Source organism: Camelina sativa, chromosome 12, assembly GCF_000633955.1.
Source record: "Camelina sativa cultivar DH55 chromosome 12, Cs, whole genome shotgun sequence".
Lineage (NCBI taxonomy): Eukaryota > Viridiplantae > Streptophyta > Magnoliopsida > Brassicales > Brassicaceae > Camelina > Camelina sativa.
Genome location: NC_025696.1, coordinates 369,189 through 381,931, shown reverse-complemented (window position 1 = coordinate 381,931; position 12,743 = coordinate 369,189). Strand labels below are relative to the sequence as shown.

The 12,743-nt window shown below is 49.0% G+C and overlaps 2 protein-coding genes across 2 annotated transcripts in view; both read right to left on the bottom strand.

Moving 5' to 3' along the window:
• The window catches only part of LOC104729205 (protein DETOXIFICATION 47, chloroplastic), a 5,095-nt gene extending 4,398 nt beyond the window's left edge, over window positions 1-697 (bottom strand). Inside the window, exon 1 of the mRNA XM_010448123.2 lies at window positions 44-697. Within this exon, the coding sequence (XP_010446425.1) occupies window positions 44-452 (409 nt within the window). The 5' untranslated portion in view covers window positions 453-697. The remainder of the gene's footprint in view (window positions 1-43) is intronic.
• LOC104733075 lies at window positions 6,497-9,622 on the bottom strand. Its single transcript, XM_010452686.1, has one exon. The coding sequence runs from the start codon at window positions 9,620-9,622 to the stop codon at window positions 6,497-6,499; it is 3,126 nt and encodes a 1,041-aa protein (XP_010450988.1).

Here is a 12,743-nt window from a genome sequence, read left to right as displayed (position 1 = left end):
AACCGGAAAATATAACAAACAAAGACTAAAAAGGAAAGCGTACCAAGAGCAGCGAGTTCGATGGAGCTTCCTTGGCCGATGACGACGGTGTCGATGAGACTCATCAAGGGTCCGCAAATCCACATCCCCATCGCCGGACCTGTGAACTTCACGATCTCTTTCATCTGTTCCCATATGCTCTCTTTCACCAGATCCCCTCTCTGCTTCTCCTCCTCTTCTTCTTCTTCGACTTCCCGATCAATTCCGACGCAGTTCACTCGCTCTAATATGATCCTCCGTCGAGTCAACACCACCGGATTCCCCTGAAAACTCGGAGTTGCGGTGATCGCAACGAGTTTTCTCCGAGTTAGCACCGGTTCAGGGATCAACGTTTGGTGGGAGTTAACCGGAATTGTTCTTGGTTTGGTAAAGAGAGGAGAGAAAAGAGTCAATCTTTGGGATTTGATTAGCATTTTTGGTTGATCTGGTTCAGAGACAAATCGGGGAATCTGATGATCACACCGCTGTCAAGTTTTTTTTTTTTCTTTTGCTTTCTTCTTTTGTTTTGGTTTTTGGCGCCTCGAGATTTGTATACTGAAACAGAACCCAACCCAAACTATCTACTATATACTAGTCTGTTTACCACGTGCTACTCTCCTAATATTACTCTTCTGCGAAATTACAATTTATAAAAAAGTACCCATCGAAAGAAATTATCAAAAGAAAAGAAAACCCATAGTCTGTAATCATGTTTACGCTCAAATTAAACAATACAAGTCTTCTCATAGTCTTTGATTTGGTCAATTAAAAGACTTGTATATCGTTATATAGTTAAGAGACTTTGAAATGACTTTGTATTGTTGATTTTTTAGTGTGAATATTGTAATTAAAGACTATGCTGTGTTGTTTATTTATTTATTTTTGGTTTTAGTCAATGGTGTTGTTTTCTGATTTATTCATTTAAAAGAAAGAAATGTAAAATATGATTCTATCAGATTAGTAAACAAGTTTCTCTCGAGCTTGACTTCAATGTGATGGCTAAAATATAATTTTACACATGTGATATATGATGATGTCGTACTCATTTTAGTTTGAATATCTCATATGTGAATAGACTATAGTTTTCACAAAAAGATTGGCTTCATTTAATTTTTTTCTTTTTGCAGTGGGATCACAAAGAAAAGTATGTGACATTTCCGATTTTCCACGCGATTTCTTGTCAATTTCTAGGTAATGTTCATGGCCATATACAACAANACATTTTAACTTTTTCGTGTCTCTGCTTCCAGATCGTCCGTTCTGTGCAACGNTTTCTTGTCAATTTCTAGGTAATGTTCATGGCCATATACAACAAAAATGAAAATTATAAAGAAGTGTAGAAACTAGGTTTCCACAATGAATTTGTTTATGGAGGGGAACAAATTCAATAGAGCTATCTCTCTAGAAAATAGATCTAAGCCTTGAAATTAGGAGTAAAGAAGAAGAGCTCGAAAGAACTAGGGTTTGTTGTAAAGAGCAAAAAGAGAACTCGGTTATTGTATTAGATTCTGAATGATTTACAATGGAGAAGTCTCCCTTATTTATACATGTTCAGAGATCTCATAATATATTAACTTTCCTTAACAGACGAAGTGAAATATGGAAAACTGCCCTATTGCTTGAGTCGGCCGCCGCACCGAAGTGGATGTCGGTTCCTTCTTCTCCAAGACTATTCTTTATCCGAACTGATTCCCGAAAACCTAATCGATCCCTTAACCGGATTCCCGGTTAGATAATCAATTAACATTTCTGGTTTAGCTCGGTATGATGGGGGTNTTCTGTGCAACGCGCCTAGCTCCGAACTATATTCTTGTTAGAGACGCTTTGTTAACCGGGAACAATCGTCGGTGGGACTTTATTACCCGTATCCGTGTCGAAACAGCAATGGGCAAAGCTAGAACGAATTTTCCAAGTTTCGCCAGTTCGCTAGGACGACCTGCCGGATGCCGTGTCATGAAATCAAAAGATGTTCAGATCGTTCGCCGAGAAACTCAAGCTGCCAAGAGGCCGAGATCGGTCCATCCCAGGGTTTAACCGAAGTAGATCCTACCCCAGATCAGACCGTCACCGACCCTACTCAGGCTCCCGGAGAAGATATCGAGCCATCAAATGTTGCAGAGGAAGAAAACCTTCCTTTGGCGTTAGAGAACGCCGATCCACCGAACCAAGAACAAGACGTTCCCCAGCTTGAAGCTGGATCTAGAAGGAGGAAGAGGAAAACGAACAAAGACAAACAAATCAATGTCGAGCCAGCCACCGATGCGCATCCGTTACCGAGCCGCAAACGTTCGGCCGATGAAGCCGGACTGGAGTCCGCCGATCGATTTCGCCTTGAAAGAAAAGATGACAAGACGAATCACTTCGCCTATAATTACTTCGGCAATTATCCCTTGGTGACCAATCGCGAGGCTTCAGGCGAACTTTTCCGGGCTCTGAAGATTTCCAACCGAATTCTTCCGTCAGCTGACGAACTGGAATTCAAGCAAGCATTCCTTGACGTCGCTGAATCGCACTTAATGGTTCGTCTTACTATCAACTCTTATTAAAGTTTCATTTGTCCAATTACGCTTCAGACTGACGCATATTCGTTGGATCCGCAGACTGCCGCCAAGATGAATACGCTGGTTCAAAAATACGATAGGCGGGTCAAAACCAGCAAGGGGTCCGATCTCGAACTCGAAAAGGTGACAGAGTGCGCAAAAGAGATCCAAGCCGCTAGCAGGGCGAAGGATGAGAGGATTAAGGAACTCGAGGCGCCTATTGCAGAAAAAGATGGCATCATTGCCAATACTGATCTGACGGTTAACGAACTGAACTCCCAAGCGCTTACTCTGGAGGAAGAGAAAGCCGACCTGCAAGAGGCATGCGAAGGGCTGAAAGTTCAGCTCAAATTCGAAGTTAAGAGACTTCGGAAAGATCGTTGGGATAAGGTGGAGCGAACAGCGAAGAAAGCGCAAAACCGATTAGACAAGGTCAAGGCCTATCTAGTTGAGCAGGCGAAAGTTCGCCCTCTAGAAGACCTGCTGAACCAAGCCACCGGAGTACAGGGAGCTGTACGATATCTGATTGAGAATGGGGCTGTCATTCCTGAGGAGCGAATAAGGGAGATCGACGAGAAAAAGGCCGAAGCCGAGAAGACTGTCACTGCGATCGATGTCCTTGAGCTGAATGAAAATGACCTTACCATGTCCCCGGACCAGCTCGGTTATGGATTTCCTCCCCCAGCGACCGATGAAACGACGGTTCCAGAATCCGTTGAGCATCCCTTCGGCTCAAACGCCGGGAGTTTTCAAGCAGATCTATCCGGTGACGTGAACGTTTAAAATTATGTTTTTCTTTGTTTTGCTTTCGCTTCAGATTTTATTTAAGTATGGGTTTGAATACCCTTGTAGAACATTGCCGACTCGTTCGGCCCACTCTTCTTTTGGAACTTATTTGTCAAGATTGTTTCCTTTTTGTTGAAAAAGAAAATTGACAATTTCGAGAAAGATGCACACTTTCCAATTCGGCATGGAAAGTTCCCAATTTTCCTAAATAGTTTACCTCCCAAGACGTGTATAAATCTAACCAATGCTGCCTGCGGATTAAACATCCAAGAAAGCTTTTCAACCAAAGACAATGTCGAGCTCGATTAGCAGCGTCGAGTCCCCGTTGGTTGGCAACGATGTGCCAACGTTCTCGAATGCCGAAGCTATCGAAAGAGGGATGGCGTACTTCCCGAACATCAGAGCGCCCTGGATGTTGATGTCCCGCGTTAGACCAGAAGAGAGACGCGAGCTGATCGATTTTCTTCATGAGGTGGAGGATCGCCATGCGGAATATTCCAATCGTCTTGCCGCATCAGAACAAGCACAGCGAGATCTGCTACTCAAACTTGAGATGCTGGAATCTCACCCAAAGGATTGGATTAAGAATGGGTTTGGCAAGATAGCTGATTTGCCGCCATGTCTTGTTGCATACTGCAACGAATGCCGAAGTGAATCAGATCGGAAGCCAGTGCACATGGATCCCGCCTTAATTGGCGACTTCATTCCGGGCAAAGTTAAACCGTTTTACATTAACCGGCGCGCAACCGATGCCGAACTTGCCGAGGCGGACGCCTTTTTCCGTCAGGTAACCGTTACCCTCTTTTCCTTTTTCCTTTCCTTGTAAGCGATCGAAACTTGTCTTCCTCGTACTAACCCGTTGGTTGATTTTGCGTATGCAGATCGAGGGTTCACACCAAGAACTGACTCAAGATCTTCAGTACTTTCATATGAAGAGAGGCAGAATCGATCGACGCTTGAGGACTCTGGAATCCGAAATTGTTTTGCTCAAGGCGAAAAGGAAAAGGACTACGGATCTGCTTGACGAGTCTGAACAAAAAGCCAGAGCGTTGGAGACTCGTTCGGAGGATTGGGAAAAGACTGGGTTGCAATTGCTATGGCCAATGCCGAAATGACTCAAGTCGAGCATTCGTGAGATCGCTGCGAACGGTGCACCAGTTCGGAACTAAGATGTTTTATTTAATCATTTAATAATACCTAGCTGCAATGTAACGGACGAGCTTGAATTTCGCTTGGAATAAAATTTTATAATAAGAGATTTGCTTTAATCATTGTTTTACTATCTGAAAAATGTGTCAGAGGCGAGACGTCTCCCGGCTTACAACAGACAATTTTTATTAATTGATGGTAGAAAACATCAATTCGGGACAAAGTGTTAATAAAGTGTGTTTAATCGGAGAGCGAGATACTGGGCTCGGCTTATCTCCTTTGCTTTAGCTCGGATGCCGGACTGCGAAAATATCCTCTGGGTTCGGCTAACCGTTCCGTCCGAACTAAAGTTTGGGTGCAAAATAAATACTCTGGGTTCGGCTTACCCCAAAACAAAAAGCGGGTGCGGAATAAATACTCTGGGTCCGGCTTATCCCTACGTAGGAAGGTCAGGGGCGACTCTGGGTTCGGCTTATCATGAAAATAGTGGGTCTTTATGCGAGCTGATCACCTAGCCAGGGTGTCAACGAGGGGTGAACTTTGTACGAGCTAATAGATGCTTAGTCCGGTTCGGGCTAAGGTATACCTATGAAGAACACCCCCCCATTAAATGCGTCGCGCGGTATTTGAGAATTCCTCTCGGGAAAACGCGAAAATCACGCTTCACTTTGATTGGTGGGTTTAGCGGCGGTTACTTCCCATAATCCTGTATAAATAGGATTGAGGGTTGGGGAGATCATTCTAACCACTTCCATTATTTGCGAGAATCACTGAGAGAAAAGAGATGGTGACTACTCGATCAGCGTGGCTAAGACAAGCTCGGGAGAGGCTTGCCGCTTCGGCAAGCAGTCCGAGACGAACTGAAACTTCAGAGAGCTCCTCCGCCCACGAGAGCGCGGAGACGTTCCGAGTTTGCGCTCCTGTCCCGTACGTTGACATGACGGGTGCAGAAGGGAGTCCTGTGTGTCAGGAACTTCGAAGATATCGAGCTCGCCGCTATAGGCTGGGGGCTCATCTTATGGCAAGACGCCGAAGATTGGCCGAGATCTGTCGGCTTTATCGTTTGGACGGGACCATTCGGGTCCTGAACGAACTAATCTCCAATGGTTTCTACTTGGAGAGGTGGCGTATGACCGGGCTGTTTGCCGCGCGAACGGCGTGCCTAGAACTGCTGGAAGGTATGGGGGTGCCCGTCCTCTTGGAGGCTGATTGTCAGCCTCTCGAAGATACTGCTTACCCGTTTAACGTGGATATCTGGGCCTACCGAGCTTCCGTAGAAAGGTTAAGGCGGTATGCCACCTTCCTGGAGTCGGCCGGCCCGATTTTCCGCGAGAGGCACTTGGTTGAAGGCCCGTGTGCTTTCTTAGAAGACTTGGCGTCAAAAGGTGTCGAAGTCCCAAGGGAGAGATTGGAAGCCCTGAGGGGAAGGCGTCAGTTCTGGCGCGCCGAACTGGACGAGGTAGCGGTGGAGGAACCATTGGCAGACGATCTATCGGGTTCGCGGCCTCCACTTCGTCTGCAGGATCAACCTAGACGCTGAGTGTGGGAGCTCGACCGTTCCGAACTCTGAGTTCGGGCGGTCTTTTCTTTTCTCATCTAGGACCCCGAGTCGTCGAAGGGACGTTTTCCCTTTGCCTCTCTTTTTTCTTTTTTGTTTTTATTATTAGTCGAAACATCCAAAGCATGTAATGGGAATTTGACTTAGTTATTGAAGCTTTTAACTTGTTTGGAATTATCCAAACCGTGTAAAAGAAATTTAAATGCAAGTAACCTTTGGATATTTTGTTTTGCACGCCGGCTTGTCGCCGAGTTGAGTAAGAGGAAGTTTTTAAACCGGAAAAAACTTTATTAATATATTAGCTGCATTCGCTTAGTCTTTAAAAGATAAGGAATTGCCTACGTACCCCGAATTGGGGATCAAGCCAACCGTAGTTCATATTACAAAGGAAAGATAAATAGAGTTCGGATTCCCGAAAACTCCTAAGTAGAGTCGTGACAACGACTTAGCTGTAGTAGCGTTTCAAGTGGGCCGCGTTCCACGAGTTTTTGATACATTCCCCAGCCATGGTTATGAGTTCGTAAACTCCCAGGCGAACTGCTCTAGATACGAGATATGGACCTTCCCATTGAGCGCCGAGTTTGCCGGCGTTTACTTCCTTGGTGTTCTCGAAGACTTCCCGCAGAACCAGATCACCTTCGTTGAAGCGCCGCTGACGAACAGTCTTATTGTAATATCGAGCCGCCGCGTCTTGGTAGTGTTGCATCCGAACTAGAGCTTTGTCGCGTAACTCTTCGGCGAGATCGTTGTGGTCGACCAGCATCTCATCGTTAAGTTTAGGATTATCGATCATCATAGTGCGACGAAGTGTCGGGACCCCTGCTTCAGCTGGGGCGAGTGCTTCAAGACCATATGCGAGGGAGAAAGGGGATTGTCCCGTGCTCCGCCGCGGGGTTGTGCGGTATGACCACAGCACACCATCCAGGTGATCTGCCCATGCTCCTTTCCTTCGACCGAGTCGTTTCTTGAGCCCATCAACGATCGACTTATTCGTGGCTTCAGCTTGACCGTTGCCTTGCGGGTATCGAGGAGTCGAAGTGCTGAGACGGATTTGCCATTTTGTCAAGAAGCGTCTGGTGATCATCGAAGTGAATTGGGTACCGTTGTCGGTGACGATCTCATATGGGAGTCCGTGGCGACATATGATGTTTTTCCATATGAAATTGGTCACGTCTAAGGATTGGATCCTTGTGAAAGATTCTGCTTCCACCCACTTGGTGAAGTAATCGGTCAGAACCAGAACATATTTCTTGGATTTGGATGCCGGCAAAGGTCCTATGGCATCCATGGCCCAGCGCATAAAGGGATACGGAGCAGTGACGGTGTTTAATAGTTCGGGCGGGACGTGCCGCATGGGTCCATGGCGCTGACAAGCTTCGCATTTGGCTGCAAAAGTCTCGCAATCGGCCATCATGGTGGGCCAATAGTGTCCGTCCTTTTTGATTTTGAGAGCAAGTGCGCGTCCGCCGGAATGGTTGCCACCTTCGCCTTCATGCACTTCCATCATGATGCGTTCGGCCTCGTCCCGAGTAACACAGGTAAGGAACACTCCCGAAGCACTCCGGCGAAATAGCTCCCCGTCCAACTGGATGTACCTGGCACTCCGAGCCTTTAGTCGTCGAGCTGCCCATCGATCTGCCGGGACGGTGCCATCGGAGATGTAAAGCTTGATCTCAGTTTGCCAATCTTTGGGGGGTTCGACGACGTCTGCCATATCTTCTATTGGCTCGTCGACTTCCATCGGGATTGGGTCGTCATTGATGAGGGCGATCTGGCTATCCGGGTCAACGCTGGGAGCCTCGATGCATTCGATGGGAATGGTACGCCGTAACTCGGGGTCGGAGCGGTTTGCCAGAGCTGCGAGTGCGTCGGCTGATGCGTTCTCGTTCCGTGGGACCTTCGTCAGGGAGAACGACGTAAACTCGCCGGATAATGCACGGACCAACTGTCGATATGCTCCCATTCGCTTGTTTTTAGCGTCGAATTCTCCGCTGTACTGGCTGACTACGAGTTGGGAGTCACAGAAGACCTGCAGGTGTTTAACTCCAAGTCCCTGGGCTAGCCGGAGTCCTGCGAGAACGGCCTCGTACTCAGTTTCGTTGTTCGACGCTTTGAAATTGAGCTTTAACGCTTGCTCGAGAATTTCTCCGGTGGGAGATCGAAGTATGATCCCGACCCCGGATCCTTGATTTGTTGACGATCCATCGACAAACATTGTCCATTGCTCCACCGTGGAAGTGGGATCGTCAAGCTCGGGAGACAATTCGGTGATGAAGTCAGCCAGAACTTGTGACTTCAGGCTTGGGCGAGAACGGTATTCGATGTCGTACTCGCTAAGTTCGACTGCCCATTTTGCCATGCGTCCGGATTGGAGGGGGCTATGAAGGATGGTTCGGAGTGGTTGATCAGTAAACACGACGATAGAGTGCGACTGAAAATAGGGTCGTAGTTTCCGTGCTGCGACGATCACTGCAAGGGCCAATTTTTCCAGCGTGGGGTATCGCGACTCCGCGTCGTTTAGTGCTTTGCTTGTGTAGAAAATGGGTTTCTGGTCCCCGCGATCGTCTCGGACTAGCACCCCGCTAACGGCCGAGCTGGACACCGAGACATAGAGATACAATGTTTCGCCGTCCTCCGGTTTGACCAATACTGGGTGACAGGTCAAATATTCCTTCAACTGACGAAAGGCGATCTCGCATTCCTCGTCCCAATGGAAATCCTTATTCCCGCGAAGAAGTTGGTAGAAGGGGAGGCACTTATCCGTTGAGCGCGCGATGAAACGGTTCAGAGCAGCGATCCGGCCAGTCAAGCGTTGTACTTCTCGCTTGTTGGTCGGCGACGGGAGCCCTAGTATGGCTTCGATCTGCTTGGGATTTGCCTCTATTCCCCGTTCAGTGACGATGTACCCCAAGAATTCTCCGGAAGTTACTCCAAATGTGCACTTCGTCGGGTTTAGTTTCATCTGGAATTGATCCAAGATGTCGAAACACTCTGCCAGATGTTGGACGTGCTGTTCTGCGATCAGAGACTTGACCAGCATGTCGTCTATATAGACTTCCATGGTTTTGCCGAGCAGATCCGCGAACATCATGTTTACCAAGCGCTGGTAGGTTGCTCCGGCGTTTTTCAATCCGAACGGCATCACTTTGTAACAGTAGGTCCCCCTATCTGTGATGAATGCCGTTTTCTCGCGGTCAGCTGAGCTCATGGCGATCTGGTTGTAGCCTGAGAAAGCATCCATAAACGAAAGCAGCTGGTTTCCAGCCGTGGCTTCGACGAGACGATCTATGTGCGGCAGAGGAAAGCTGTCCTTAGGGCAAGCTTTGTTGAGATCGGTGAAATCCACGCAAACTCTCCACTTGCCGTTTTTCTTTTTGACTACGACCGGGTTAGCCAACCAATCAGGATACTGGACTTCCATGATTTGATCCGCCTTGAGTAGTCGTTCCACTTCGTCCTGGACTGCCTTGGCTCGATCCGGGCCTAGGCGCCTGCGCTTCTGTCTGATCGGCTTGAACGTGGGGTCGATATTTAGCTTGTGGCACATGACTTCGGGGCTTATCCCGACCATGTCCTCTGTTGACCAAGCGAATGTGGAAGCCCGAGATTGCAGGAAAGCGATCAGCTTGGCCTTTATGCTTTCGTCGAGTTCGGCCCCGATGCCGACAGTTCGCGATGGGTCGGAGGGGTCAATATTCGCCTGTAGGATCTTGCACTCCGGACACTTGAGGCGATCCCGCTCCGGCTTTCGGGGACCAGTGAGATGGTCCCCGCTCTGTAATTGCTATGCGGTCTCCGTCTTCCTCTGCTTCTTTTCGATAACAGAGCAGACTCTGGCCACCCTTTGGTCGCCGCAAAGTGTGCAAATTCCTGTAGGAGTTGGGAATTTGAGGCAGAGGTGATAGGTCGACGGTACGGCCTGCATCGCATATATCCAAGGTACCCCCAGAATAGCGTTGTAGATTGGTGGTGCATCAACGACTGCGAACTTAGTTTTCCGGGTCACTCCGCCAGCTCGTACTTGTAGCTTCACGTCGCCCATCGACATTTTGGCGACCCCGTCGTAGCCCGTCAGCGTTCGAGTTTCGGGTTTCAGTTGGTCTGGTGTGACGCCCATTTTTTCCAATGTTTGCCAACAGAGTACATTGACTGTGCTCCCAGTGTCGATCAAAACTCGTTCGACGTCGAAGTCGCCCATCGAGACTTCGATAACCAAGGGGTCTGAATGGGGGTGTTGGATTCCTTTGGCGTCTTCTGAGGTGAATGATATCGGGTCCGCACATAGCGGAGGCTCGCCCGGAGCGGTTTGGAGGGCGCAAACTTGCCGTGCTCTCTTTTTGAGTGCGCGAACAGAATCCGCGCAGTCCTCCGGTGGACCAAGTATCATGGTTATTCGTCCACGGGGAGGAGAATTAGCCCGCTCCGGGTTTTGTCCCCTCTGTCGTTTGGGTGGGCCAGGCAGTTCGTCTGCTTGGGGCGCCTCCTCCTGGTGATTCACGGGTGCTAGCTGCTGGGCTGCGTTGGGTGGTCCATCGTAACCCCGTCCGCCGCCTGCGCCACGGCCTCGGTTAGATCGTCCTCCGCGCCATCCACCTCGGCGACCTCTGCCTCCACGGGCGCTTTTTGGCTGATAAGTAGCTTCGACTTCGCCAGAAAGATACTTTGCGTACAGATAGTTCTTCAGATGGACGCACTCTTGTGTGGAGTGACCGGGGTACATGTGAAAATCGCAGTAGAGTTCCTTCGGGTCAGATGGCTGCTTGTCCTGACCGTCCACCTCGGAGACTGCGTGGATGACGCCCTTTTTTCGATCCTGAGGTTCGTGGTGCTTGCGGGGTTCGTGGTGTTCGACCCGGTTTTTAGTCTTAGCGGGATGCGACGGCTGTTCGTCATTAGTTTTTGCGGCTATTCGGGCTTCTTCCTCCTCGTCGAGTGCGAACCTGGAGGCCCGATGTAGCGCATCATCGAGATCCTTGGGTTCCCGGATGTTAAGGTCTTTTCGTAACGGCGATCCGGGGATTAAGCCTTTTCGGAAGGCCGCCATTGCTGCGTCTTCCGGGACGTTGACCTTTGTCAGCTTTTCTTTGAACCTGTTCAAGTAGTTGGCGATAGGTTCCCCTCGTTCCTGGGCCATCTCCCAGAGGTCTGAACTTGTCACGCCTCGTTCGATGAGGATTCGGTAGTTCTTGAGGAAAACCTTGGACAGGTCGTCAAAGTTGTCAATCGAGTTCGGCTCGAGCCTCGTGAACCACACCAAGGCAGGGCCGGAAAGGCTATCCACGAACAGTTGACAGCAACCGGCGTCCCTTTGTTCTTCGGTGAATCGAGCTTTTGACATGGTCGCCATGAAGGATGTCATGAACTGGACCGGATCTTTGTCTCCCTGATAGACCGGCAGCTTCAGTTTGACGTGTGGTATGGCGGCTCGTGCTATCCGTTGAGTGAAGGGCGACTGCCGAGTTACCTCAACGATCCTGTCGATTTCCGGAGCGGTGCTGATAGCTCGATGGAGGAGAATGTTCATGCCACTAATCTGTGACCTAATTTTTTCGAGTTCGTAGCAAGGTCCGGAGTTTGCGTGGCGGGTGACTGGGACGGTCATGCTTTCGTGTATCCGTGAGTTCGGATTCGTTGGTCGGATACTGGACGTGGTCCGAGGGGGAGGATTCCTCCGCTCCGGTTGTGCTTCCGAAAAATCGAGACGACGAGTGAGACCATCTACGTTGAGCGATTGTCCAGCAGAGATCTGTGATGGGGTTGTTTGGGTCACAACGGCATCAACTCTGCGGTTGGTTTCGGAGATCATCTGGTAGATCTCTTTTGTCATGGTGCCGAACAGGATTCTGAAGTCCTCCATGGAAACGAGCTGCGGATTCTGGGCCGCTGGTGTGGTATGAACGGGGAGGTTCCCGTTCTGAGTGCTGTTCTGCTGCTCCGTTACGCGAGCATCCGCCTCCTCGTGGGTTTGTTCAGTAGAAGGCTCTGCGTCGAGGTGGACTGGCTCCTCGAGAGTTCGTCCTGCACCCTGGCTGGTTTCCCCATCAGATCTGACCCCGACTGGGAGTTCGGTGGAGGTTCCGACTGGATTTGCCGTCACGGCAATGACAGGCCTAGTTGACCCACCCAGTGTCGCGGTGTCATCCTGAGAAGGCGTGATGCCCGTGAGATCGGGCGTGCGGTTTTCTTCTGGAACTTCGTTCACGACGGAAGACATTATTGCAAGGCTTCTTTCAGGAGAGTTTCCTAGAGACGATTTGCGTCCCCACAGACGGCGCCAATTGTAGAAACTAGGTTTCCACAATGAATTTGTTTATGGAGGGGAACAAATTCAATAGAGCTATCTCTCTAGAAAATAGATCTAAGCCTTGAAATTAGGAGTAAAGAAGAAGAGCTCGAAAGAACTAGGGTTTGTTGTAAAGAGCAAAAAGAGAACTCGGTTATTGTATTAGATTCTGAATGATTTACAATGGAGAAGTCTCCCTTATTTATACATGTTCAGAGATCTCATAATATATTAACTTTCCTTAACAGACGAAGTGAAATATGGAAAACTGCCCTATTGCTTGAGTCGGCCGCCGCACCGAAGTGGATGTCGGTTCCTTCTTCTCCAAGACTATTCTTTATCCGAACTGATTCCCGAAAACCTAATCGATCCCTTAACCGGATTCCCGGTTAGATAATCAATTAACATT